At 41.0% G+C, this 26,734-nt stretch overlaps 1 protein-coding gene and 1 long non-coding RNA gene across 8 annotated transcripts in view; one reads left to right on the plus strand and one right to left on the minus strand.

Annotated features, from left to right (window-relative positions):
* The window catches only part of asap1b (ArfGAP with SH3 domain, ankyrin repeat and PH domain 1b), a 119,063-nt gene that overhangs the window by 80,991 nt on the left and 11,338 nt on the right, over window positions 1-26,734 (plus strand). For 4 of the 7 annotated variants that reach the window (XM_061921726.1, XM_061921728.1, XM_061921731.1 and 1 more), the window contains 14 exons: window positions 1,437-1,537; window positions 1,618-1,687; window positions 4,485-4,572; window positions 4,659-4,707; window positions 6,789-6,955; window positions 13,074-13,207; window positions 18,634-18,725; window positions 18,807-18,993; window positions 21,098-21,183; window positions 21,732-21,847; window positions 21,926-21,993; window positions 23,766-23,873; window positions 23,941-24,169; window positions 25,526-25,594. In XM_061921726.1, coding sequence (XP_061777710.1) covers window positions 1,437-1,537; window positions 1,618-1,687; window positions 4,485-4,572; window positions 4,659-4,707; window positions 6,789-6,955; window positions 13,074-13,207; window positions 18,634-18,725; window positions 18,807-18,993; window positions 21,098-21,183; window positions 21,732-21,847; window positions 21,926-21,993; window positions 23,766-23,873; window positions 23,941-24,169; window positions 25,526-25,594 — 1,564 coding nt within the window. The remainder of the gene's footprint in view (window positions 1-1,436; window positions 1,538-1,617; window positions 1,688-4,484; window positions 4,573-4,658; window positions 4,708-6,788; window positions 6,956-13,073; window positions 13,208-18,633; window positions 18,726-18,806; window positions 18,994-21,097; window positions 21,184-21,731; window positions 21,848-21,925; window positions 21,994-23,765; window positions 23,874-23,940; window positions 24,170-25,525; window positions 25,595-26,734) is intronic. The other 3 variants (XM_061921729.1, XM_061921730.1, XM_061921732.1) reach the window with 1 other exon arrangement.
* Window positions 492-10,754, minus strand: LOC133569418 (uncharacterized). Its single transcript, XR_009809808.1, has 3 exons — window positions 6,757-10,754; window positions 1,812-2,057; window positions 492-810 (listed from the first exon to the last, which is right to left on the minus strand). It is a non-coding gene; the product is annotated as an uncharacterized LOC133569418 (long non-coding RNA).

Genomic DNA, 26,734 nt, shown 5'->3' on the forward strand with positions numbered 1-26,734 from the left:
TAGTTCACATATTCATATCACTGCAATGAGGTGGCCACTTGTCCAGGGTGTACCCCGCGTTGTGCCCGAATGCAGCTGGGATATTCATATCAAAACTTGTGTATATGTATATATTGCTCTCTATCTGTTACATCCAGTTTGACTTTGTATGTTTCTAAATATTCAAACTATATATTTGAGCATACATATATAAATACCGGATGCAAAATAATTCATTTCCGAATCTGATGATAAACCCCATTATGTTACCATGTATTCTTTAATGCATGCGTAATGACAATAAATGTAATTCTAATTGTATATATAAAGAGTTGTATGTCCAGTGGAACCTTGATTTATGATTTAATCAGTTCTTGAATAGGGTTCAAATCAAAAAGCTTGTATATTTAAGCAAATTTTCTATAAGAAATAATTTAAATATGAATAATGGTTCCCAGCCTCGATTAAGTAAGGTTTGTACTCTTTGAACACAACATAAAGGTGATAAATACATTTCTTTATTGACAAGCCAAAACAACGACAAGCTAAACTCCTGCCAACACATGCACACACGCAGAAGTGTCTTTGGTGCCCTCACATACGGTCAGAAATCCCAAATATCCTTAACTTTCACAATCATATTGCAAAAATAATAAACTTTTAAAAAGGTAAAACCCACTTACAGTATATTAATATTGGCAAAGGAGCCGTTCACAAAAAGAGAGAAGGGTGCAGACCGAGGGGCAGAAGGGAGGTGATGAGGGGAGGGTCCGTGTGTGTGTTGTGCTCTTGGAAGAGGACCCGCTGAATGAGAGGTAGTTTTCTCCACCGCTGTAAAAGAAAAAAAAGTCAGCTTTGGCATCTTTCTCCGTTCTCATCACAATTAAAAACGTACTGTGACACGAAGCCGGCTTCTTCAATCTCTTCAATACAAGCAAACACAAAATGGTTGCCAGCGGGAATGAAGCGTTTTTACACAAAGACATGGTTTGCACACTGAAGCATATTTGGCACGATCAAAAAGTTTGTGAACCGAAAAGTTTGCAAACAGAGGGGTTCATAAATCCCGCTTGCACTGTTCAATTAGAGAATTTTTGGTAGCGAAATGTGTAAAGGAAAATTATAACATTGGCACAGATATTATCAAAATACAAAGAGGCTTGTCATTTTGCACAAGTTTGCTATTTATGTCGGACTCCTGTAATATGCAACCTTTTCCACAAGAAGATCTAAGATTTTGAACAGAAAAGCTATAATATGGATGCTGCATGTAACCACTACCAGGCTCATTTGCATGGTGACTGGATTGTGTTGATAATATGCCTGGATATATAGACGAGCAATTTCTTTATTATTTTCGTATTATGATTTGTGAGATGTTTTGCAGCATGTTTGTGTTGGATGTTAGCTAGCAGCAACTGTGTTGTTTACGGTCGTTTTGCGTATGTGTACGCCAGGACTCTCAGAGCAAGCAAGGTGGCTACAGCATGCACCAGCTGCAAGGGAACAAGGAGTTTGGCAGCGAGAAGAAAGGCTACCTGCTGAAGAAGAGCGACGGGTGAGTCACGAGTGTGGACGAAAAAAGACGCGATGACCCTTTAACTAAACCTCCCTTCTGCTGTCTTCCCCCCTTCACAGGCTGAGGAAGGTGTGGCAGCGGAGGCAGTGCTCAGTGAAGGGGGGCATGCTCACCATCTCTCATGCCACAGTGAGTAGAAAACAATGCTAACACAGGGACACCCCCCAAACACACACACACGCACACACACACACACACACACACACACACACACACACACACACACACACACACCTTCCCTTCATCACCTTACATGCGACTGTCGGGATGAGCATGAGAACAACGCGCTGGGAGGCCATGCCGCGTTCTCTCTATCTCAATCTGGAAGCTGGCAGCAGGGTGGAATTGACATAGATTGGTCGCCATGGCAACCCCGTCTCCTCACGTGCCCCTCCTCCTTCGGCCTGCTGCTCCTGGGTGACTCATCTCTGGATGTGCGTACGCTGCAAGCGCCGTCGCCACTCTTTTGCTGTTTCATTTCCAGGTGGATGCCGGAAAGCTCAAAGGAGGATGTTAGTTTCGGGATTTACTCTGAATAAGTATACATCAACAATATCATCAGAGGAGCTAAATATAAAAAAATATATATATATTCTCATAATCGCAGTCTACGCTCTGTATGATGGCGTGACAAACACAATAGCTGCGAGAAGAGGTCGCCTCAAACGCGATGACATCATCACTGTCTGCTAAAAGTAGCTCTGGGGTCGCCTGCAATGCTCAAGTCTAACTTTGCATGCTCCAGTTCACCTTTGCAGAGTTTTTTTATTTCATATATAGCAGGGGTCGGGAACCTTTTTGGCTAAGAGAGCCATACAAGCCAAATATTTGTACAAGTATTTCCGTGAGAGCCATATATATATATTTTTTTTAACACTGAATACAACTACATGCGTGCATTTTAAGAAAGATCAACATTTTTAGAGTATAATACGTCTCTTATTCTTTTTAATAAAATTGTTATTCTGAGGCTAACCAAAAATAAATAAAATACTTCTTACCATTAATCCGACTTCTTGAACAGGTGCGGTAGAAACCGGATATCGTGTTAAGCAATGTCAGCTAATATTTATCTTAGAGCCAGATGCAGTCATCAAAAGAGCCACATCTGGCTCTAGAGCCATAGGTTCCCTACCCCTGATATACAGGAAGCTTCATTAGGACCTTTCATTAATGCAAGCCAACCCTATCAAAATAAATTTTATGAGTGCAAACACATGATTATTAGTTATTGGTACGACCTAACACAATCGATATTTCCATGGGTAAAATGACTTCTTTTTTTTTTCGCACAATTGAATCCTTATTTACTTTGGCCTAATTTTATGTTGTATCCATATTTGTACTGCAAATGGTCAAAGGTCTATGCTTTCTCAATTATATTTTAATACGCCCCCCACACCCCAAGGAAGAAGAAAACATTTCACGCCCCACCTTACTCTCTGTCGTGACTATAAATAGGGTAATTTGTCTATAGAATTGTTATAAGTACACATCTGCATATCATTGTATCCGTATTAACATTTAAGAACACAAAAAAAGAAAGAAATATAGATCAACATACAATAAATAATTACTTTATTAACATTATTTTTTAGTCTGTGACAGAAAATGGTTTGCCTGGAAAAAATATTTATATCCTTATTTTTAAACTTTTCACTTTTTGACCGACTTGAACCGTTTGATACTGACAAATAAAATTAGATAAATTCAATAAATATTTTATACATTCAAATAGATCAGCAACATTAACTTGGGAGCACAATATATAAAATGTTCTAACCTACCAAACAAAAATGAATAAAAAAATTTGTGCTGATTGTATTTTTTCTAAATCAAATTGAGGAAGTCAGAATTAATGGCTACAATGAGCATGTTTTGAACAGTAGGTAAGGTTGTATTTTTTCCTCATTCTTGTGAGAATCCTGCATTTCACTGGAGCATTAGGTAGTGGGACTAGCAGCGAGACGAGACGCACTGCACTCAAACAACTATCTGTTATGAGGGTACCATCTGTTAGCGGATAAAAATGTGTCATCTCTTTCTCTTTCAGACTTCCCAGGTCTTATCAGGTCGGTAGGGCATTCTTCACGTATTCTTCACTCACGCTCAAAATGAAGGATGAAGCAAAATTACAACCTTAACTACTGTAGTGATCAATTTTTTTGATACTGGTAAAGCGTGTTCACACGCACCCCCCCCTTGACATCGAACCGTGCCCCCAAAGGGGACCCGCTCCTCTCTGGCTTATGTGCAGTTAATGAGGTGCCCCTGCAAAGCTCCTGTATTTTGCCTCATGGCGGGCATGTTTTTCAACCAATTGGGTTCCAAATGGGCAGCACGGTGGAACAGGGGTTAGTGCATGTGCCTCACATTACGAAGGTCCTGAGTTGTCCTGGGTTAAATCCCGGGCTCGGGATCTTTTTGTGTGAAGTTTGCAGGTTTTCCCTGTGACTGCGTGGGTTCCCTCCGGGTACTTCCTCCCACCTCCAAAGACATGCACTTGGGGATAAGTTGATTGGCAACACTAAATTGGCCCTAGTGTGTGAATGTGAGTGTGAATGTTTTCTGTCTATCTGTGTTGGCACTGCGATGAGGTGGCGACTTGTCCAGGGTGTACTCCGCCTTCCGCCCGAATGCAGCTGAGATAGGCTCCAGTGACCCCCCGTGACCCCGAACGAGACAAGCGGTAAAAAATGGATGGATGGGTGAAGGTTCCAAATGTACACACGTGCTTATCAGTCCCCAAAGGTCTTTACCACATGACATGGTGATGCAGCTAAACCCCCTAAATTACAGTAGGTGTTGTTTTAAATTGTGTGAAAAAATCCAAGTCTGAAGAGCTGGCCTACGCAGATAAACATAAATTAACGTGACGGTGTTGTCGATCCAAATAACAATACGAAGCATTTGTCTTTCCTTTCAGTCCAACAGGCAGCCGGTGAAGCTCAACCTTCTCACCTGCCAGGTCAAGCCCAGCCCGGAGGACAGGAAGTGCTTTGATCTAATTTCTCGTAAGTTTCAAATTACATTATTTTACCTCCGCCAGGGATTTCCACACATTGCAAGTTGTGCTCAATATGATTTCTGTATCCCGCAGATAACCGGACATATCATTTTCAAGCTGAGGATGAGCAAGAGTTTGTCATGTGAGTACCGTCATATTGTGCTTGGTTGAGTTTATTGTGAACAGCTCAAGCCTATGAAACACCTACAATGGCAATTAGTGTCATGGTCCCCTCAGACTCTCTAAAATCTTGTTGAAAGTCCCGGAAGAGAGAAAAAGCCAGTAGGCTATTACTCGAAATATATTTTTGGCAGTCCCTGCTGTGACGCATCTTTAACAGGAATATTCCCATGTCTGCACTAAAATGCAGATTACTAAAAATACATGCTAAATATATTCAGGCAGCACCTTTGATGCATTTGTCACTTTGAGGTGCTTGCTGCAGCAGTCTGCGTCATTGCAGGCTTGACTACCCCACATCTATCTCTGTGCATATGTCGCTCCAATGGGGATGCAGACCGCTTCCCCTCGTTCTCACGCACATTGTCAGCATCAGCATCTTGGCGCATTTGATGAAATATTCAGTGTTCCATAGCAACCCTCAATTAGCAGCAGGGATATTAATGTATTCATGCACATTGTCAGTAACGGCACGTCTGTGTGCGCGTGTATGAGCAGATTGTGCTTTGTAGGGAAACTGCTGGACGCCGTGTTTGAAAGGCCGACATGGTGTTTCCCATCTGTGTGCTTTGTGATAACCACAGTGCTCTTTGTGTGCCCACCCACCACTCAATATAGTGAACTGTATCAAAAATTGTTCATTAAAATAGGTAATAATCATTTACACATTGGATCTATCTATAGCTGTTAGTGGACTCTTGCATTTTTCAATTTGTTGTCTTTTAATGAAAATTATCTGGCAAAGGTAATTCAACTAAGAGTGATGGTGCTTTCATAAAATTGTATGAGTCCGTTTGAAATAGATAACAAAATATTGTGGTTGACTACCACCAATATTGATTGACATGCACCTGGGGATAGGTTGATTGGCAACACTAGAATTTGCCGTAGTGTGTGAATGTGAGTGTTGTCTGTCTGTGTTGGCCCTGCGAAGAGGTAGCGACTTGTCCAGGGTGTAGCCCGCCTTCCGCCCAAATGCGGCTGAGATAGGCTCCAGCAACCCCCGCGACCCCAAAAGGGAAAAGCGGTAGAAAGTGGATGGATGGATTTGTGAGTCTCACTAAAGGGTGAAAATGTATCAAAACATGCATCTCTACTGTGTTGCTATGAATTTTCTGACAAAGACACCACTGATTGAAACAAAGTCAAAATGCTTGAATTGCTAACATTAACATGCTAATGTTTGTTGTGCTAGCTTTTTAGATAATTTTGCAGGTATGCAGCTCAGAGTCAAAGATTTCATTTCACGTATAAAATTGTTAGGATGCTGTATTTTTTTTTCTTTAGCTCATTTTGCCGGTATGTACCTAAGAGTCTTACATTGTGTTACTTGACTCTTTTTTTGTCAGCATGCTAATGTTAACTTGATAGTTTTTGAGCAAATTTGACAGGATATTTGGTAATTTTACGCTTGCCAATAATTTTGTTATCGTTATCGCTAGCTTGATTTTCCCATTTGACAGGAATACGCCTAACAGTCATGTTTTGTTATTTGATGCTACCTGGCTGGCGTGCTAACTTTTAACATTTCAGTTCGGCTTTTCAGCAGTCAAACACCATTTGTACTGAAATTCCATTCTCTAGTTTTAAGTGAATGTTAAAAACTGATCCACAGTCATCAAAGAACTATCAATCCACTTAGAAATATATTTGTATTTAAATTAGTGCTGTCAAAATATTATTTTTTGTAACCGGATTTGGAGCTGATATTAAAGCCCATACGTCTGATTGACTTGAAATTCCTCACACAGGACAAAACAGCCACTGTAATTTCAGGGTGGTAATCCAAACCACAAAATTTGGGACACACTTGTGTGTAAAGTGATTGGTTAAAAAATATGGCTTCCATCTGCAGGGGAACCTAACTATTTGGCCATAAGCCAATTGAGCAATTGTCAAATAATTCTAAAGGATAACTGTATTATATTATGAATGATAGCATCTTCTACTAAACAGTTTGAGCACCACTCATAGGGGGCGCTGCAAAAAATTTTTTTGTGTGGTTCCTAACCTCTTCATATCTTTCTCTACGTCCGTGTGTAGCTGGATATCGGTGTTGACCAACAGCAAGGAGGAGGCTTTGAATATGGCGTTCCGTGGCGAGCAGACCAGCGGCAGCGAGGACGGCCTGGAGGACCTGACCAAAGCCATCATTGAGGATGTACTCCGCATGCCGGGCAACGAACTGTGCTGCGACTGCGGAGCTTCAGGTGCGTGTGTCGGCGCCGCAGTCCAATTGGGGGACTTTAGAGAGAGACATTTTCTAGGCTCTGAGAGGCAACATCATCATTACGTCCCGCTGTTACATAAGTTACATAAGTCTCTTTTTTAAGCTGCCACCTTATCGTGGTAGAGGAGTTTGCGTGTCCCAATGATCCTAGGAGCTATGTTGTCCGGGGGCATCTAATCCCCCTGATAGGGTCTCCCAAGACAAACAGGTCCTGGGTGAGGGATCAGACAAAGAGCAGCTCAAAGACTTTAATGAAAAGTACAACTCGAGGACCTAGATTTCCCTCGCCAGGACGCGGGTCACCGGTGCTCCCCTCTGGACCCAGGCCCGGAGGTGGGTTACAATGGTGAGCGCCTGGTGTGCCGGGCTCGGCGGGGTTTAGCCCAAAGAGGCAACATGGGTACCCTTTCCAATGGGCTCACCACTCATAGGAGGGGTTATATAGGTCGGTTGCAGTGTGAGCTGTGCGGCAGCCCAAAGCAGGGCACTTGGCGGTCCGATCCTCGGTTACATAAGCTAGTTCTTGGGACGTGGAACGTCACCTCGCTGGGAGGGAAGGAGCCTGAGCTGATGCGCGAGCTGGTGAAGTTCCAGCTAGATGTAGTCGGACTCACTTCGGCGTACAGCAAGGGCTCTGGAACCAGTTTTCTCGAGAGGGTCTGGACTATTTTCCACTCTGACATTGCAAGCAATGAGAGGCGACGGGCTGGGGTGGCAATTCTTGTTGCCCCCCAAGCTCAAAGCCTGCACGTTGGACTTTAACCCAGTAGACGAGAGGGTAGCTTCCCTCCGCCTTCGGGTGGGGCGACGGGTCTTGACTGTTGTTTGTGCTTACGCACCAAACAGCAGCTCAGAGTACCCACTCTTTTTTGGATTCCCTTCAGGGAGTACTGGATAGTGCTCCCTCGGGTGATTCCCTTGTTCTGGTGGGGGCCTTCAACGCTCATGTTGGCAACGACAGTGAAACCTGTAGAGGCGTGATTGGGAGGAATGGCTGCCCGGATCTGAACCCAAGTGGTGCTTTGTTATTGGACTTTTGTGCTCGTCATGGATTGTCCATAACACACAATGTTCAAACATAAGGGTGTCCATAATTGCACTTGGCACCGAGACACCCTCGGATGCAGTTCCATGATTGACTTTGTAGTTGTGTCATCGGATTTGCGGCCTCGTATTTTGGACACTCGGGTGAAGAGAGGGGCAGAGCTTTTTACTAATCACCACGTGGTGGTGAGCTGGCTCCGATGGTGGGGGAGAATGTCGGACAGACCTGGCAGGCCCAAACGCATTGTGAGGGTCTGCTGGGAACGTCGAGCAGAGTCTCCTGTCAGAGAGAGTTTCAATTCCCACCCCTGGAAGAACTTTGAACATGTCACGAGGGAGGCACTGGATATTGAGTCTGAGTGGACCTTCCGTGTATCTATTGTCGAGGCGGCTGATTGGAGCTGTGGCCGCAAGGTGGTTGGTACCTGTCGTGGCGGTAATCCTAGAACCCGTTGGTGAACACCAGCATTGGGGAACGCCGTCCAGCTGAAGAAAGAGTCCTATCGGGTCCTTTTGGCTCATGGGACTCCAGAGGCAGCGGAGAGGTACCGACAGGCCAAGCGAAGTGCGGCCTCAATGGTTGTGGAGGCAAAAACTCGAACATGGGATGAGTTTTGGGAAGCCATGGTAAACGACTTCCGTACGGCTTCGAAGCGATTTTGGTCCATCGTCCACCGCCTCGGGAGTGGGAACCAGTGTACTGTCAACAATGCATATGGTGAGGATGGTGTGCTGCTGACCTCTACTGCAGCTCTTGCGGATGGGTGGAAGGAATACTTCGAAGACCTCCTCAATCCCACCAACACATCTTTCTGTGAGGAAGCAGTACTTGGGGAATCTGTGGTGGGCTCTCCTATTTCTGGGGCTGAGGTTGCCGAGGTAGTTAAAAAGCGCCTTGCTGGCAAGGCCCCGGGGGTGGATGAGATCGACCCAGAGTTCCTTAAGGCTCTGGATGCTGTGGGGCTGTCTTGGTTGACTGCAACATCGCGTGGACATCGGAGGCGGTACTTCTGGATTGGCAGACCGGGGTGGTGCTTCCAACAATGGTGGGATCACACTCCTCATCCTTCCCGGTAAGGTCTATTCAGGTGTACTGGAGAGGAGGCTACACCGGATAGTCGGACCTCGGATCCAGGAGGAACAGTGTGGTTTTCATCCTTGTCTTTGAATGGAAGACCAGCTCTATACTCTCGGCCGGGTCCTTGAGGGTGCATGGAAGTTTTCCCAACCAGTCTACATGTAATTTGTGAACTTGGAGAAGGCATTTGACCGTGCCCCCCGGGAAGTCCTGTGGGGAGTGCTCAGAGAGTATGGGGTATCGGACCGTCTGATTGTGGCAGTCCGCTCCCTGTACGATCAGTGTCAGAGCTTGGTCCGCATTGCCGGCAGTAAGTCGGACCCATTTCCAGTGAGGGTTGGACTCTGCCAAGGCTGCCCTTTGTCACCGATTCTGTGTATAACTTTTATGAAATAATTTCTAGGCGCAGTCAGGGAGTTGAGGGGATCCGGTTTGGTGGCTGCAGGATTAGGTCTCTGCTTTTTGCGGATGATGTGATCCTGATGGCTTCACCTGGCCAGGATCTTCAGCTCTCACTGGATCGGTTCGCAGCCGAGTGTGAAGCGACGAGGATGAGAATCACAACCTCCAAGTCCAAGTTCATGGTTCTCGACCGGGAAAGGGTGGAGTGCAATCTCCAAGTTGGGGAGGAGATCTTGCCCCAAGTGGAGGATTGCAAGTACCTAGGAGTCTTGCTCATGAGTGGGGGAAAAGTGGATTGTGAGATCAACAGCCGGATCGGTACGAGGTCTTCAGTAATGCGGACGCCGTATCGATCCGTTGTGGTGAAGAAAGAGCGGAACGAGAAGGCAAAGCTCTCAATTTAATGGTCGATCTACGTTCCCATCCTCACCTATGGTCATGAGCTGTGGGTTATGACCGAAAGGACAACATAACGGGTACAAGCGGCCAAAATGACTCTTCTCCGCCGGGTGGCGGGTCTCTCCCTTGGAGATAGGGTGAGAAGCTCTGTCATCTGGGATGAACTCAGAGTAAAGCTGCTGCTACTCCACATCAAGAGGAGCCAAATGAGGTGGTTTGGGCATCTGCTCAGGATGCCACCCGAACGTCTCACTAGGGAGGTTTTTGGGGCACGTCCTACCGGCAGGAGGCCAAGGGGAAGACCCAGGACACGTTGGGAAGACTGTCTCCCGGCTGGCCTGGTAACACCTCGGGATCCCTAGAAAGAGCGGGACAAAGTGGCTGGGGAGAGGGAAGTCTGGGTTTCACTGCTTATGCTGCTGCCCCCGCGACCCGACTTCGGATAAGCGGAAGAAAATGAATGGATGGATAAATGTTACATAAGTCACACATGCTGCATCGACCCGTGCATTCCTTACCGAGGCCTGCTAATGTTCCGCATCTTTGTCTTCTCCTATTAAATCTCATCGCATCCACCCCTCGCTTTCATTCTAATCCTTTAGTATTAAGTTCTTGTCGCAGTAATGACCTGCAGAGGTTGCCTCTTTGTTCCTCCATTTCATCAAATATTCTCCTATTCTTTAGTAGTAATCAGCAATGGAGGTCATTCTCTCATCATGCTCAACATGCTCCCTGTGACCCGTCCACTGGCTCGCATCTGTTCTGTGCTCAGTACATCTGTGGATGGGCGCTGGCTTGCCTGATGGCATGTGTGACTCACTGTTTTTTTGGCGCTGTGTTCCCATCGGCCTACGCCTCTCCCTCTCTCCCTTTCTCCCTTTCTCTCTCTCTCGTTCTCTCACTCTCTGTTTTCACCACAGGACAAGCTCAAAACCGCTGAGCTGTACTTTTTAAATCTCCAGGATTGCATCAAAACACAGGGTTGTGTTGCCAGTTGTTGGTCGATGCAGTAAAAAAAAAAACATTAACAAGTTTCCGTTTGGCTCTGGTGCATCTTTCGTGCACTTGTTTTGTCTACCACACTTGTGATAAAGCGAAATGTATAAATACGCACACTTTTATGTGCATTTCGACCATTTGTCCACATAGCAGCTCTGTTTTTGGCCCTGACAACAGACTTTTTGGAGTGTAAACGAGAAAACAAAACATTCTTGGGCTATCTTTTGGATGGCCTCACAATTTGCTCCCTTAATTGCCATGATAAATGACTTATTCTAGTTTACTGTTTTTTTGTCTGCCATTGGGAATTGATGGGTCATAGCTCCCACTGTTGCTATGCATGAACCCATTTCATTTCACAGGACAGCTGAGTTAGATAAACCCTATATAAACCCACAATAATGAATTTGCAAAGATAAACAATTGCACTCAGAATGACTCAACCGCCATTACACACACGATCGTCACACTAGCCTGCATTGCAGAAATAAGATAATGGTATTGATAACAGTAGAAGAGCTAGTCAAACACAAATACACATAGACGGAGTAAACATTGAACAAGTAAAATAAATCAAATTTTTGCTTTTAATTATAGATGTTAAAATTAACCAAATATCTCATGTAAAAAACACAACATAAGGTAGCAAGAAATATTTAAAAAATGAATAAAACAAAATATGTTCTACACCAAAAATCACTCCATATTCTCTACTGCTCGCTGGTGTTACCATATCTGAGTTATTGTGTAGAAATATAAGGAAATAATTAGAAAAGGACACTACATTCACTAACTGTGTTACAAAAAAGGTCAGTTAGAATAATACATAATGTTGGATATAGAGAACATACAAACCCTCTTTTTATTAAATCAAAAATATTGGAATTCAAGGACTTGGTGCAATTGCAAAAAGCTAAAATTATACACAAAGCAAACTATAACCTCCTACCTAAGAATGTACAAAACGTTTTCTCAACAAAAGAGGGGAAATATAATTTTTGAGAAGTCTAACTTAAAGCATTTGTATCCACATACACCACTTACAACATTGAATATGTCAGTATGTGGAATCAAATTATGCAATGGATTAAGCGAATAAGTCAAACAATTTACTAATGTGAACCAGTTTAAAAAGATGTTCAAACTAAATGTGTTTACAAGGTATAATGAAGAAGAATTAGGATAAATTTCTTGAACGAATTGAAATATGTCATTCATTTCATTTAGTGAAGCATAACTGACCTAACTACTTTGTATGAAGAGAACCATTCTATACATTGTGTACAAATCGAGAACAAGAAGTGAAGACATGTGTTAGTAAAGCATAACTGACCTAACTACTTTGTATGAAGAGAACCATTCTATACATTGTGTACAAATCGAGAACAGGAAGTGAAGATATGTGTTAGTAATTGCTGTGAAGTAAAGGGTGTAGGAATAAATAAGATTTGTGTCTTCCTACTCCTTTTCAACTTAGTGTAAGGAGAAAAAAAAAATATGTACAATATGTGATGTATCATATTGAAACTTTATACATGTTTGAAATAAACCTAATCTTCAAATTATACCTTGCAATATTTTGAGTATACAACTTTCAAGCGATAATACAAATTATACCATTGGATTCAGGAATTCTAGTAATTTAAAACATTTTACATGGTTGATTGCAAATTACTGAATATTTTTAAGCTTTGCAAATAAATAAAAGTGACAAAAACGAGGGCAAGTGAAGAAGAATTTTGTGTACTAGCACATTTTTACTCCCTTCAATCCTGACATTTGTTACACTGAAAATAAATCAGTCATTCATACCAATGTGGTAAGTCTCTGAGAGGTGAACGCTTCTGCCATCAGCGTCGCCATAGCAACCCCGAACTGTAGTTGAACCCCGCCGAGCTGAGTTCTAATCGACTGATTGGAAGCGTCTGTGCACACACACGGCTGTCACACTTTCCTGCATTGCAAACGTTTCTTTTTCACATGTACACCCTTTTGAAAACCGCGTTCTTGTGTAAAACATTAATAGCAGTTGACAAGGCTTACCACCTCTGCTGCAGCTTCTTTAATCATTCAAGAATCAGGGAATCCATTTGCGGAAGACATTGTGAAAGAGTGCAGTCGGGAGCAATATGTATTGCACCAATGTGTAGATCCTAACGTGTGTTCTTGTGCATAGATCCAAAGTGGCTGTCCACCAATTTGGGCATCCTCACTTGCATCGAGTGCTCCGGCATCCACCGAGAGATGGGGGTGCACATCTCCCGCATCCAGTCCATGGAGCTCGACAAACTGGGGACCTCAGAACTCTTGGTTAGTGTCTAAAGAACTAGATGTGTAGATATTTATTAGCAGTTAGTGTAAACTATCCAATTAAAGCCGGTAGGTAATCCATGGGTGTCAAACTTGTTTTCATTGAGGGCCATATATCAGTCAGCTTGCAACATTAAATATACATAAATATTAATGTATAATCCATCCATCCATCCATTTTGTATTGTTTGTCCCTTTCGAGGTTGCGGGGGGCTGGAGCCTATCCCAGCTGCACTCGGGCGGGAGGCAGGGTACACCCGAGACGAGTCATGATGTATAATCTCCTCATGATATTATTAGACAATTGCTTATGCCTTTGATGACATTTTTTTACGTTCAATTTGATGGATAACTTGTTTTGAATCCTAAGTCAGGGTGACAAGCAGATAACTAAGTATTTTGTTTATTTATTTTGACAAATAAAATGTGATGTAGGTATTAGAGCTATCAAATTATATTTTGAAATCATGTTAATCCCACTTTTAAATTTGAATTAATCATGATTCATCATAATTCATTACTCGCTTGCGTAATTGAAATTAACTTAAACCCGATAATTCGATACAAATGCAATTTTATTGCCGGAATGTCATACAGAATTTTTTTTAAAACGTTTACTTAAATGTAGAGTATTCATTTGTTAAATTTTCATAACAGTTTTAGCTTATGTCCCATTGCAGTATATATTTTGAAGGGAAATTTGCTTGCGAGCACACCAACCAGCAACCCCGCGCTCCTTTTTAGGCAACCTTTCAACAGAGGTGGGTAGAGTAGCCAGAAATTGTACTCAAGTAAGAGTACAGATACTTTAAAGATGTATTACTCAAGTAAAAGTAAGGAGTAGTCACCCAAATATTTAATTGAGTAAAAGTAAAAAGTATGTTGTGAAAAAACTACTCAAGTACTGAGTAACTGATGAGTAACCTGATTACGGCAAAAAATAATGCACAAAAACATAAAAATAGCAATGAGCAAATTTAGAGCCAGGAATATCTCTTAAGCAACTAAAACAATATTATATATTAAATAATAGTACATTAAAATAAAATAAAAAAAATGGCACATTGAGCCACAATAACATAACAGCACCATAGCCTCAGTAGGCATTCATTGATTTGATTGATTGATTAAAACATGTATTAGTATATTGCACAGTACAGTACATATTCCGTACAGTTGACCACTAAATGGTAACACCACAATAAGTTTTTCAAGGTTTATCAATTACTTAGTAAATGACCAAGTTGAGGTGATCTACCTCATATATACATATACATACACACACATATCATTTATACACACACATATCATACATACACACACAAATCATTTATACACACACATATCATATGTATATATATACATATATATATATATACACATTTATATATACATTTATATATACAGTATATAATTTTTATTTATTTATTTTGCCGTTTTTGTTCACATGTTGAAGGTGTTTTAATGAATATACATGCATGTTTAACATATAGATTCGTATCTTTCATGAAGACAAGAATATAAGTTGGTGTATTACCTGATTCTGATGACTTGCAATGATTGGAATCAGACGTTCACGTTTTCAAATGGAGGAGAAAAAAAGTTCCTCTTTTCTGTATAATACCACATGAAAGTCGTTGGTTTTTGGCATCTTATCTGTCCAGCTTCCATATTTGTTTTTATACACTTTACAAGAAATACATTGGCGGCAAACTCCGTGGCTTGCTAGCTTGTTTGCGCTGGCTTTCGGATACTCTTATTTTGTTAGCGCAGGCGCGATGGAGCAGCACTTTTATTGTGAAGGCAGGAACTGTGCGATCAGTCTTTAGGCTTAGAACGGGAAGTACGGTTGAAATAAAAAGTGTCTTTTTTCCGTTACACTTTTGATTGATTGATTGAAACTTTTATTAGTAGATTGCACAGTACAGTACATAATCCGTACAATTGACCACTAAATGGTAACACCCGAATAAGTTTTGTAACTTGTTTAAGTCGGGTCATGTGACCGCTTGGCTCTGTTTGATTGGTCCAACGTCACCAGTGACTGCATGTGATTGGTGAAACGCAGGCATGCGTAGATTCTACATTGAAGCTCTGTCATTAACCAAAACAAACATTAATACATCGATAAAAAAGTAGCGAGTAGCGAGCTGAATGTAGATAAATGGAACGGAGTAAAAGTAGCGTTTCTTCTCTATAAATACACTCAAGTAAAAGTAAAAGTATGTTGCATAAAAACTACTCCAAAAGTTACTCAAGTAAATGTAACGGAGTAAATGTAGCGCGTTACTACCCACGTCTGCCTTTCAAGTAATCACAATTAAGCTAAAGGAGCATGTGGTGTCAAAATAAATTACATAATTAATCTGTGTATTTACATGATTATTGCAAAATGTGATTAATTGAATGTGTTAACTTGTTATTTATTAAAGACGTGGTTAAATTATGTAAATATAATGTTTGTTGCGGTACCTCAATTTTCAAACTTAATTGGATTTTTGTATAGTGAAGCAGAGGTCCCCATAAGAAAGAACGTAAACATTAATAATTGTTTCTAGCCTCGAAATAATGTTTCCATTTAAGTAAAAGAATGCACACTTTGAAGACACTATAATGAGTGTGTATGTATAAAAAATATATATGTGTGTCTATATATATATATATATATATCAAAAAAAGATAACAAGGGGGTAATGGCTCAACAATTTCCCAACTGACCAAATAACCCAACAACAATGACAAACTAAACTGAATGCGCACAACACTAAAAAAGCCCCTTTGGTGCTCTCAAAAACGTAACCAACCATGTTGCTACAATAATAAAACAAAAAGGTAAGGAAAATCTATTTTAATTTGTTGGCTTTTTTTAGATCATATTGAGTAAGCAAAATAGACAAAACTCGGTGAACGGCAAGAAAAGAAACACTCACTAAAGCACTGAGAAGTGGCGACCGAGTAATGGACTTTGTAAGCAGGATGTGATGTGGGTGCTACCCATCTTCAAAATAGCTGCCCCTGTTTGTGCTGTACTGTGCACAGGAAGTGACATCCCCAAAATGGCCGAGTCCTAAGGTTTGCAGCGGCACACAAAATGAATGACTGAAGCATTTGTACGATTTTGAACAAAAAACCTAACTGCGATTTTTTTTCTCCAAAATTGCGATTGCTATTTTCATATTTTATACATAAAAATACGTTAATCTGGGAAAATAACAAGTGAAAGAAGATTTGTTACTTTTATATTGTCAATCAACATATTCTAGTCTCCAGGTGCCACACATTAAAACAATATGAAATAATTGACTTAAGAAAAATATTTGGCGTTATGCAGACAGATCTTTTGTCTACAGTAATGCTCTTAAACTGGTGGGGGAAATAATCAATTTTTAAATGCATCACCATTCAGACAAAAAATCAATTAGTAAACGTCAATAATCGATAATCGATTTATTTATCGTAACTGAAGTAATTAAGACAGTTTCATGATTTGGCTGACTGCAGGGAGTCACCTTATCGAGAGATCCGACCAGCTCCTTTGCTTTCGGGCACTTTTGGTCCAGTTTTGCACACATTTTCATGACTTAAATAAATTAATTGTTTTTTGTAAAGTTGCAAGTGATAAACGCGTACTGTATTTATTGAAACTAAAAAAAAAGTAAAACTGAATCGATATTCGAAAAATAATACTGCATCAATAATTAACTTTTAATCTAATTGTAGCTCCTGAATTGTAATCATAATCAAATCGTGAGGTGGCCGAAGATTCCCATTGCTAAAAACTATAGTGTTTATAATGTAACATAATGATAATAAATAATAATGCAAGTGACCATTTAAAAAGATACAAACTTTTATTTCTCTTTACTGTAGAAATGTTTACTATTTTACTGTAATTGGGAGGTAAATAACTTTCAGTCATCCCGAGTAAATAAACAAAAAATAAAAATGACTCCTTTTCCTTCTTGAAAAACTATGTTGTTTGTTTTTTGTTTTCATCATGTGATCACAGCATCGCTCGTATTTCTCCATGTTTATAGGATTGAAGCCGAAATATTCCCAAATTATTTGTAATAATATTTTATTATCTTAATTTTTGTCTTTTTGCGGAACTTGTCACATGTGAGTTACGAGGAGCGAGGCTCTGTTTGTCGTGCGTCCTACGTGTGTATGCGAGTGGTCTTGCTTTCCGCCCAACATGACAAAGATTGTGAAGGATCAAGAAGAGGGCTCACTCCGGTCAGTTAGTTTTACAGTTAAATAAAGGCGCTCAGGTGCTGAGATCAATGCAGCGAGTGAGACTTTTTTCTCTTTCTCCCTGTTTGACTGGGAAAACCAACACATAGAAGTTTATCGATGCTATAAAATTAAGTATTATGACTTCATTTTCATTTATTGTTCGATTATTTTCATTCACTATTGACTAAGGCCTAGTCACCATCAAAACTTTTCCCAAGGATTAAGTATGTGTTTGTAGCTGCCTTGTCTAGTATCCACTGCAGCGCACACAAAAAGCTATTTCCTTACACACTTTTGATTGGCCAGGAGGCAAAGGATGCAAGCGAGGCTGTCACTCAAATGCCGGTGACGATAGAGAAACAAAAAACATCTGCCTCCCGTGGTTATTCATCACACTAATTAAAACTTTGATGTTGATTTGGGGTGAATTAATCATGTTGTCCTGCACAGAGGCATATTTGGGTCCAGTTTGGGTAAGTTTGCAATTATAGATATTTGCAAATCATACTTCTACTGTATTAAAGTTAAAATAAATACATGCACTTGTATGCAGTACATCCAATTTGTCATAATTGAAAGAACACATTTAGTAAGTCGAAATGAATTTAATAAAGTACATTATTTGTAGGCTTTTGTTACCACATAAAACAATTTGGTTCCTGGGCCTTGGGTTGGACACCTGTGTTGTATTTGATTAACTGCAAAATTTCTTATAGTCCCTATGTGTGTGGTCTCCAAAAGAAAATACAGTAACGACCAGGGTCTGCAGTTCGTGTTTGGTCAAAAAAAAAACATTGACTAACTGATGCTGTAGGAAACCTCCTAATACATTGTTTTAATGTAATCCACAAAATGGCACTAGCTGCTTTTGAAATTTCATGAATGGTCATCAGCCTGCAGCTTTATTACCTATGCGTTTGCTTTAAGATATTGCAAGTCACATCTTGAACCTTTGTGAACCTCGTGTGTAAAACATTTTCCGCTATTACAACATTGCTTCTGTTGCTGCTGTGTTGTGCAATATACTTGTTCACATATGATCACCAGTTCAAAGAGAGGTAGGTTTTCCCTTCTCCGGTGCCTGTTATAACTAAAGCATTTATGGCACTGTGTTTTTGTATAATACCAATGCTCTTTCTCAAAAACCTATAGTTGATTATATAAAATACTGCTTTTTGTTCCTCCTCCAGCTGGCCAAGAATGTTGGGAACAGTAGTTTCAATGAGATCATGGAGGGAAACCTGTCATCCCCTTCACCAAAGCCCACCCCTTCCAGCGACATGTGAGTACTCTCCAAAAGACTCAACCCAGAATTACCACCCAGTCCAAAATTCACACAGCTCCATTTTTTTGCTCCCATTAGGACGGTGAGGAAGGAGTTCATCAACGCCAAGTACGTGGACCACAAGTACGCCAGGAAGACATGCTCGTCCGCCGCCGCCAAAATGATCGAGCTGTACGAAGCGGTCCAGTCCAGAGACCTGCTATCGCTTGTCCAGGTCTACGCCGAGGGGGTGGAACTCATGGAGCCTCTCCCGGAGGCAGGACCGGTAAGGCATTGCGATATCTTATCAGCTGCTATTCGAATATCTGCATTAAATGTAGTCGTCAGGACTGCAGGATGAACTTGTTGAATATATACACTCATTAAGTACACAATGGCATGTAATACAAGCCAACTGCTTGGCGGCTGCAGGTGCTTGAGAAAAATAAAGAAAAAACATATTTTAAGCTTCACCTATAATTAAAGGCAAAATTAATATACTGTATTTCCTTTAATTGCCGCCGGGGCGCTAATTCATTTAAAACCTCTTCTCACTCCTGCGCTTACCAAAGGCATGCGGTAAAAGTAAGCATGCGCTAATTATTTTAAAACATCTTCTCACTCCGGCACTTACCAAAGACATGCAGTAAAAATTTGAGTGTTATGTAAGAATACCATCATGAAAAGCACATTTAATAAAAAAAAGTTATTATGGTTTTACCTTTACTTATAAATTAAATCCATGCCAGCTCCTTCTGATCAAAAGCATCGATAACTTGTTTATGGAAGTCTTCCTTATCTTTCTTCAGTTTTAAAAGTATCTCTTTCTCGATGGAGATCTTCCTTTATTACATCCTGTTTCGATTGAAAGTCCAGTTTAGAAAACTGCTATCAGACCGCTGCTATCAGTTAGCCCAGCTCCTCAAGTGCGGGGGCGACGACAGAATTACTCCCCTTCCCGTTCTGCTCCGTGGGGGATCTCTTTATCCGACCGCTGCCACCAGGAAGTGTTATTGTATAAATAATACACTGGGTATTAAGGACTGGAACATGCTTTATTTCAGCCCGGTTGTTTACATAGCCAGCAAAGGTGTTACATCGTAAAAGGTCCGTCGTGCCCCCGCCGCGTCATATCCGCCGTCCCAGCACAATTCACGTCACTCATTGTCACTTCTTCTGCAGCCAAGTAGTCGCAAGAAGGATCACTAGCACCCTCTACCACCAGGAGGCGGGAGTCATTTAATAACTCATATTTTACACACGCAGCTGCGGTATTGTGACGGTCTCAAGCCGTCGTCTTGCGGGTTCCCAGGACAGCCAAGGAAGGACATGTTTTGAGCAGTTTGACATTGTTTATTTTTCAATAAAACCTCAGTCCAGGTCGCTCTTACGCTCCTCCTCTCCGTTTGCTCACCGCCATCTTGGGCCGGGCTCCGGTGTGCCCTGCCTGTCTGTTGGACCGTCTACTCCACAGGTATATTAATAAAACATGGCTGATTACTGTTCTTTTTAGCATACCGGTATTCAATAGCTTGGACCTTGAAACCTACTGAGTAGCTCTTAATCTTCTTCCCTTTATGCAATTTCAAATTGCCGGTATTGAAATCAGCCTCCTCCATTTTGAAAATGATGACAGGGGAAGTGTCACTCGTGACGTCAGAACTTTGACCAGGCGGTAATACTAAGCATGCGCTAATTATTTTGCGAAGCTAGTTTGACCCGGCAGTAATTCAAGGCAGGCGCATACTATATGCCCTGCTGCAATTCAAGGAAATACGGTATTTGTATTTCCTGCAGAGAAAGACTAAACTCCACTTAATTTACTATGGAAAATCTTTTTTTCTCTATTAAGGAGGCATCAGCTGTATATCAGCTGTAGCTGTAAATCCTGACAAATATACAGTATGTCTATTTTAGCACTTTTAGCCCTATATTCTAGGCCTTTCTTACTTAAAAGAATTTTTTAAAATATTTTACTTTTTCTTTATATACACAGGTTAGGGATACCTAACCCCAGTTCCTTCTCTATATTCTCTTAGAGGAGGTTCACTGTGCCACACTAGAAACACATAACTTTATTGTATAGTATTTTCCTAGTTAAATCAATACCTCTCTGACTACACTTATTCTATTGGATCTCATTAGAATCCGCAGGTGTACCTAATGATTTGGTTGATTTGTATGTACATTCTGCCCAGCTTTACTCAGACCTATACAGACAATCTATCTACAGAAAGATTTATTGCAAAAACATAAAAATCCCAAGGAGCCTAGCAGGTGGATCTTATTTTTTTAGGAGCCATTTTGTTTACTGCGTCTTGTTTAAAATGCTGAGAGATGGACGCTAAATCCCACACTGCCTCACTGCTGTGTTTGATGGCCCCCTGCAGGAAGCCGGAGAGACGGCACTGCACTACTCTGTACGGACCGCCGACCAGACCTCGTTGCACCTGGTGGACTTTTTGGTACAAAACAGGTATGCTCGTGTCATGGCGAAGGACGGAGCCCCGCTGTAGAGGATGACTCTGCAAGTCATTGCTTGAAATGGGCTACTAGAATATGCACGCCGCAAACAGAAAGATCCGTCTGCGCCAAAGCGTTCGCGCTGCACAGCTCCCATTCCCATGAGGCAAACAGAAGTGGGTCAAGCACTTGTTCTCTGCTTTAATGTATTCCTCTCTTTCCGATTGGTTACCCGCCACTGCTCCGGCTTCCACACAGGAAGAGAAGCCCACTCATTAATTAATCGTGTTTTGACATGCATCTGGTGTCTAGAGGAGCACTAATAAGTGCAGTTGTTGCAGCGAGGCACCAGGCAAGGCATGTTTGGATGAGTTTAGTGTGGAAGAATACCAATATTTTATGCTTTCCATAAACAATCCAAAAGAGTAGAAGTTGTTTTTAGCTGCAAAAGGAAGAAATGTGTCCCAATACTTTTGTCCATTTAATGTTTATTCTCAATGCATGATGCATTCTTCGTTCAGTGTGCCATCCTTTGTACTGACTGTGTATGTGTTTTCCAAGCGGTAACCTGGACAAGCAGACCGAGTGGGGCAACACGGCCCTCCATTACTGCTGCATGTACGAGAAGCCTGAGTGCCTCAAGTTGCTCCTCAGGGGCAAGCCGGTGACGGACATCAGTGAGTGTCGCCTTCCTCACTCGTCCCCCACATCCCTTCTATGCTTTTAACTGTTAAACATCCTTACCCTGCCCTCAGCCAATCAGAATGGAGAGACGGCGCTGGATGTTGCCAGGCGACTGAGGAATGCTCCGTGTGAGGAGGCGGTGAGTGTTTGCCGCCGACGCGTGGATGCCCAGCTGGAGCGTTGGCGCTTCATAAAGAACATTGAATAACAATGACATACACATTAATGGTGTGTCGTATCGCTGGTTGATCAGTTTGTAGGACACAACAGTGATTTGGACAATGGAAGCTCCGCCTCTTCCCTTAGGAAAGCGTGACTGTAGAGTGGAAGTAACAGGTTTATTATTAACACTAACATGAACACATCAAAAACAACAGCTCTGTAATGCAAGAATGATAAATAGTCCTGCTTTATATTAGTTTTATAATAAATGGTAATGATTTATGCATTGAACATGAGTTCAATTTGGATTATTTGGCTCTGGGAAAAAAAGTCTGCTTTGTACCATTGTCTTTGAAAAAGTTAATTCAATGAACAATTCTTAGTGTCCATTTACACCAGCGCTCTCAATTATTTTCTGTTACGACCGCAGTAAGAAGAAGAACAACAGTTTCACTCTACACTCTCAAAAATTGTTAAAAGTACACCTCTGCATAACATTGTATCCTTATTAAAGAAAACCAAAAAGAAAGAATAATAGATCAACTTACAACAAAGAATGATTTTATTCACATTGTTTTTTAGTCTGTTGCAGAAAAGATTTAAAGTGCATGAATTTTACCTGAAATTTTAAAACAAATTTTCCCTTATTTAAACTATAAACATTTTTTGACTGACTTGAACCATTTGATAATGACAATTAAACTAAATAAACTCAATACATTATCGTACATTTAAATTAATCAGCAACATTAACAAAAGAGCACGATATAGAAAAACACTTTAACCTACTAAACAACATTTTTTCTTAATCCAGATAAAGAACTTAGAATTAATGGCTACAATGCGATCAGCTTTTCGAAGCGGATTTGAAGCATGATACTGCATGATACTGATAAAGCATGTTTCCCGGAGTCACACACGCACAGCACCCCCCCTGGGAGGGTGCCGCCCCAATATTTGAGAAGAACTGATTTAAAGCAAAAGCAACATTTTCAAGCACATGCAAATAGGAAAATAAAGCTGCTGGATGCTGACCAATTAAAATACTTCTAACTACTAGCTAATCTTATCTTGTGTACTACCTCAGGAGGTTGCCTACAGCCACCGCTGATAATGCCAATGAACCATCTCTAATTGTTTATTTGTTGTGACCATTTGAGACCCGGTTAGCATTGCAGTAATAGCTGACTTTAGAGGGCAAATGTGACAGTGATAATATATGAATATAAATGTATATATACCTCAGTATGTTATTACACAATTGCATATGCATTTGATTGTTAATTTTTTTTACATAAAAATTAAAGATAACTTGCTTTGAAATCATGTGTCAATGTAAACAAGCATATATCTAGCATGTATTTTTACTATACTGTATATAATAGTGTATTTGTTGCATGATCAGATAATCAAGTTTAAACGATATGCAGTACATACCTTTTTTTTCCATAATGAAAATAGGAGTACTTTTACTAAGAAATGTATTGGTAAACATTATTTCCAGGCTTTTGCAGTCTATAAATTGATGTGGCGGGCCAGATGTGGTTTGACACATGATCCATAATATGTACAAAAACTAAACATCTACAATACCTTGTGTCAAGGTGGGGCAAAGATCCAGGAAGAACTTAAGTGTTGATTATGTTGCAGACAAAAATCCTGGGAATTAATGATAAAAATGAGGCACACTATAGCATGTTAGCTCTTTTCTATGTGATGATTTTAAATGGAAACTGGTGTGTCCATCAGCTGGTGCAGGCTGCAGAGGGTAAATTCAACCCTCACATTCATGTGGAGTACGAGTGGAGCCTCAGACTGGAGGAGATGGACGAGAGCGACGACGATCTGGACGACAAGGTGCCAGCGCAGGCAGCTAAATGGAACCAAAAAGTGCAAGATCTAATGTCTTGTTTTGTCCCTGTAGCCTAGTCCCATCAAGAAGGACCGCTCCCCGAGGCCTCAGAGCTTCTGCCACTCCTCCAGCCTGTCGCCGCACGACAAGCTCTCGCTGCCGGGCTTCATCAGCCAGCGGGACAAGCAGCAGCGTATGTCCTACAGCGCCTTCACCAACCAGATGTACAGCGCCTCCACCGACCTCACCTCCTCCCCTGTGGCCGACGGGCCGCCGCTGCCGCCCAGGAACCAGGGCAAAGGTCAGACCTGTCATTCTCCTATTTCTATGACAGCCTGGCATCATGCATACATATCATGTCTTCTAATGTTGATTATGTTCAGGACAGCAGAGAAATACTTCATTTTTTTCCTCCTTTTACACTATCACACACACACAAACACACACACACACACAATCTTGTATTTGTTACCTTTTTTAGACCTCTGAAAAATGCCTACCTCTTTAGGACCACCCTTTGTTAATATAAAAATACTTGTATTTACAACATTAACAATATATACATACCATGCAAATATAAAAAAGTGTATTTATTATTATTTTTTTTTTTTGTTTGTAATGGGTTTTTAATCTTAATTTTTTAATTCGTTATTACAGAATGTTTTTATATACATATTCATTTTTATTTTTTTTATTAATTTTGGCCAAAGTGGGCGCATTTAAATTTCTTACACACACTTGTAATTACATATGTTGGCCAGAGGGGGAGCACTTCAAGTTTTTACACACACTTGCTATTTCATATGTTGACCAGAGGGGGCGCATTTTTAAAACCGACACACAGTCAATTTGAAAAATCCCTCCTTTTTAGGACCACCGTAATTTTGATAGATTTCACCACCAGGGGTGCAAATGAGACATTTTCTATTAGATGCAATGTTTTTCCGTATTGGGACCATGACTTCAGTCGTAACTTGTTCACCAGTCCTCATATGGAAGGTACTTTTCCAGAAATACAGGAACACACACACACACACGCACGCACACACACACGGCCATCCTGCAGGTGTCTTGAAGAAGTACATACTGGCTGTCTGCACGATTAGAATTAGAAATATTAGTCCTCCCCACAAGCATGGGGTGCCACTCATGCTGTTGAACACTTGCCATGACTGTCATTGAATTCATTTTTTTAAAACCTATTTTTCTCAAGATACGCAGTGAAGTTGCACTTGTTTCTGATTTTGCAGATACGTATTCCAATCCCAAAAAAGTATGTTAGGCTAATGGGACTTAAAAGTATGTGTCGCTGAGGAGGATATATTTGTCCTACTGTGATTGACTGGCCAGCAGTCTAGTGTGTACAAAGTCAGCTGGGGTAGGCTCCAGCTCACTCAAAAGGACACAAAATGGATATAAATGCATGCGAAACAAGTGTAGTTTCAGGTTTATTTTGTGTGAAAAATAAGCTAATAACAACAACGCAAGTTTCCTCCTCTTTACTTTGTTTTTTTGTGCGTGTGTGTGAAGCAGCTCACTTTTTAATAAGAAAAAAAAGACCTGCTGAGTTGCTCTCCCACACGCCTCCTCCTCATCTCGCTCTTTTCTTCTTTCTTTTTTCGGTGTGTGTTTCTTTCTTTCTCTTTTATTCTTTCAGCTCCACACTTGGCATTCCTCGGCTCTCATTCGCACTACGCCACACTGGCTGGCACCCGACCATACATCAGTGAATATCTTGATTTTTACTTCGCCTTGTGTGCCACACGGCAACCCCCCCTACCTTACGCCCCCAACCCTCTCTTGTCTCGTGCGCCGTTGTTTACAGCTCAGGCCTAGAGGGTGATGGCGCTTTATTGATTTTTTCTTGTTTGGTTTCGGGTCTTTTTTTGCCGCCATCTTTGAGCTGTAAACACAAGCCACAGCTGATTGCGCTCTCTGGCTGAGCTCTCTGTCTACCTGACTGTAAAAAAAACACAGCATACACTCTAAATACTGCACAACGCAACATGTTCCATGTTTCTCCTCCTCCTGTGCTTTTTTCATCTTCTCCTCCCACCCCAGCTGGGGTTTTAGGGCTGCGTTCACACTTGTGGTTTGGTTCTCTGGTCCGGACTAAAAATTCTGAAAAAAATGCTGATTCGTCAGCAATCGCAGTGATATTTTTGTCAAGGGACCAAATGCTGCGCAGTAAATAAAACATACAAATAAGTTGCTTAGATTTCATTGAAAAAAAGCTTCTAAAATACTTTTAGTACTGAGAGCACACACACACAGCAGAGAGAATGTCTTCCCAATGCGTTATTTTCTCTCACACATTTGTCTATTCAGTGTATTTTTTCAGAAGTTGAAGTTCACTTGCTTGTTTGATGCGCAGCAGGATTCGCATAATCACTTTCACACTCGACCAAACGAACCGTACTAGCAGAGCAAATGCACCAGAGTTCCTTTAACCAAACCAAATTGCAAACGCAGCTTAACTGTTTTTCAGGGAGGGTACAGTAGATTCTTGCCTATTAGGCATATATTTAATATTCCTTTAAAAAAATTGCGATAATTTTCTGAGAGATAGGAAAAAAATTAAAGATAGCATTAAAAAAAGCTGTTTCCTACATTTTGAACAACGTTCTCTCGAGGGTGCGCGCCTTCTTAACTGCACACTGCTTAGGCGTCCTCTGTGCACAGCAAATCTATGCCACTCACAAAATAAGATCCAATCTAAACTCCCAACAAAATATACACGTAACTATTTGTTTTGTAGGATTTTTATTTAGTTCCAATTATTGAAACATCTGTCGAGACGATTTAGAGAGGAAAGGAATTCCATCGATCACTTTATGGAGCAATACTGTTTGTATTAGGTGCTAAC

Source organism: Nerophis ophidion, linkage group LG15 (assembly GCF_033978795.1).
Source record: "Nerophis ophidion isolate RoL-2023_Sa linkage group LG15, RoL_Noph_v1.0, whole genome shotgun sequence".
NCBI classification, from domain to species: domain Eukaryota; kingdom Metazoa; phylum Chordata; class Actinopteri; order Syngnathiformes; family Syngnathidae; genus Nerophis; species Nerophis ophidion.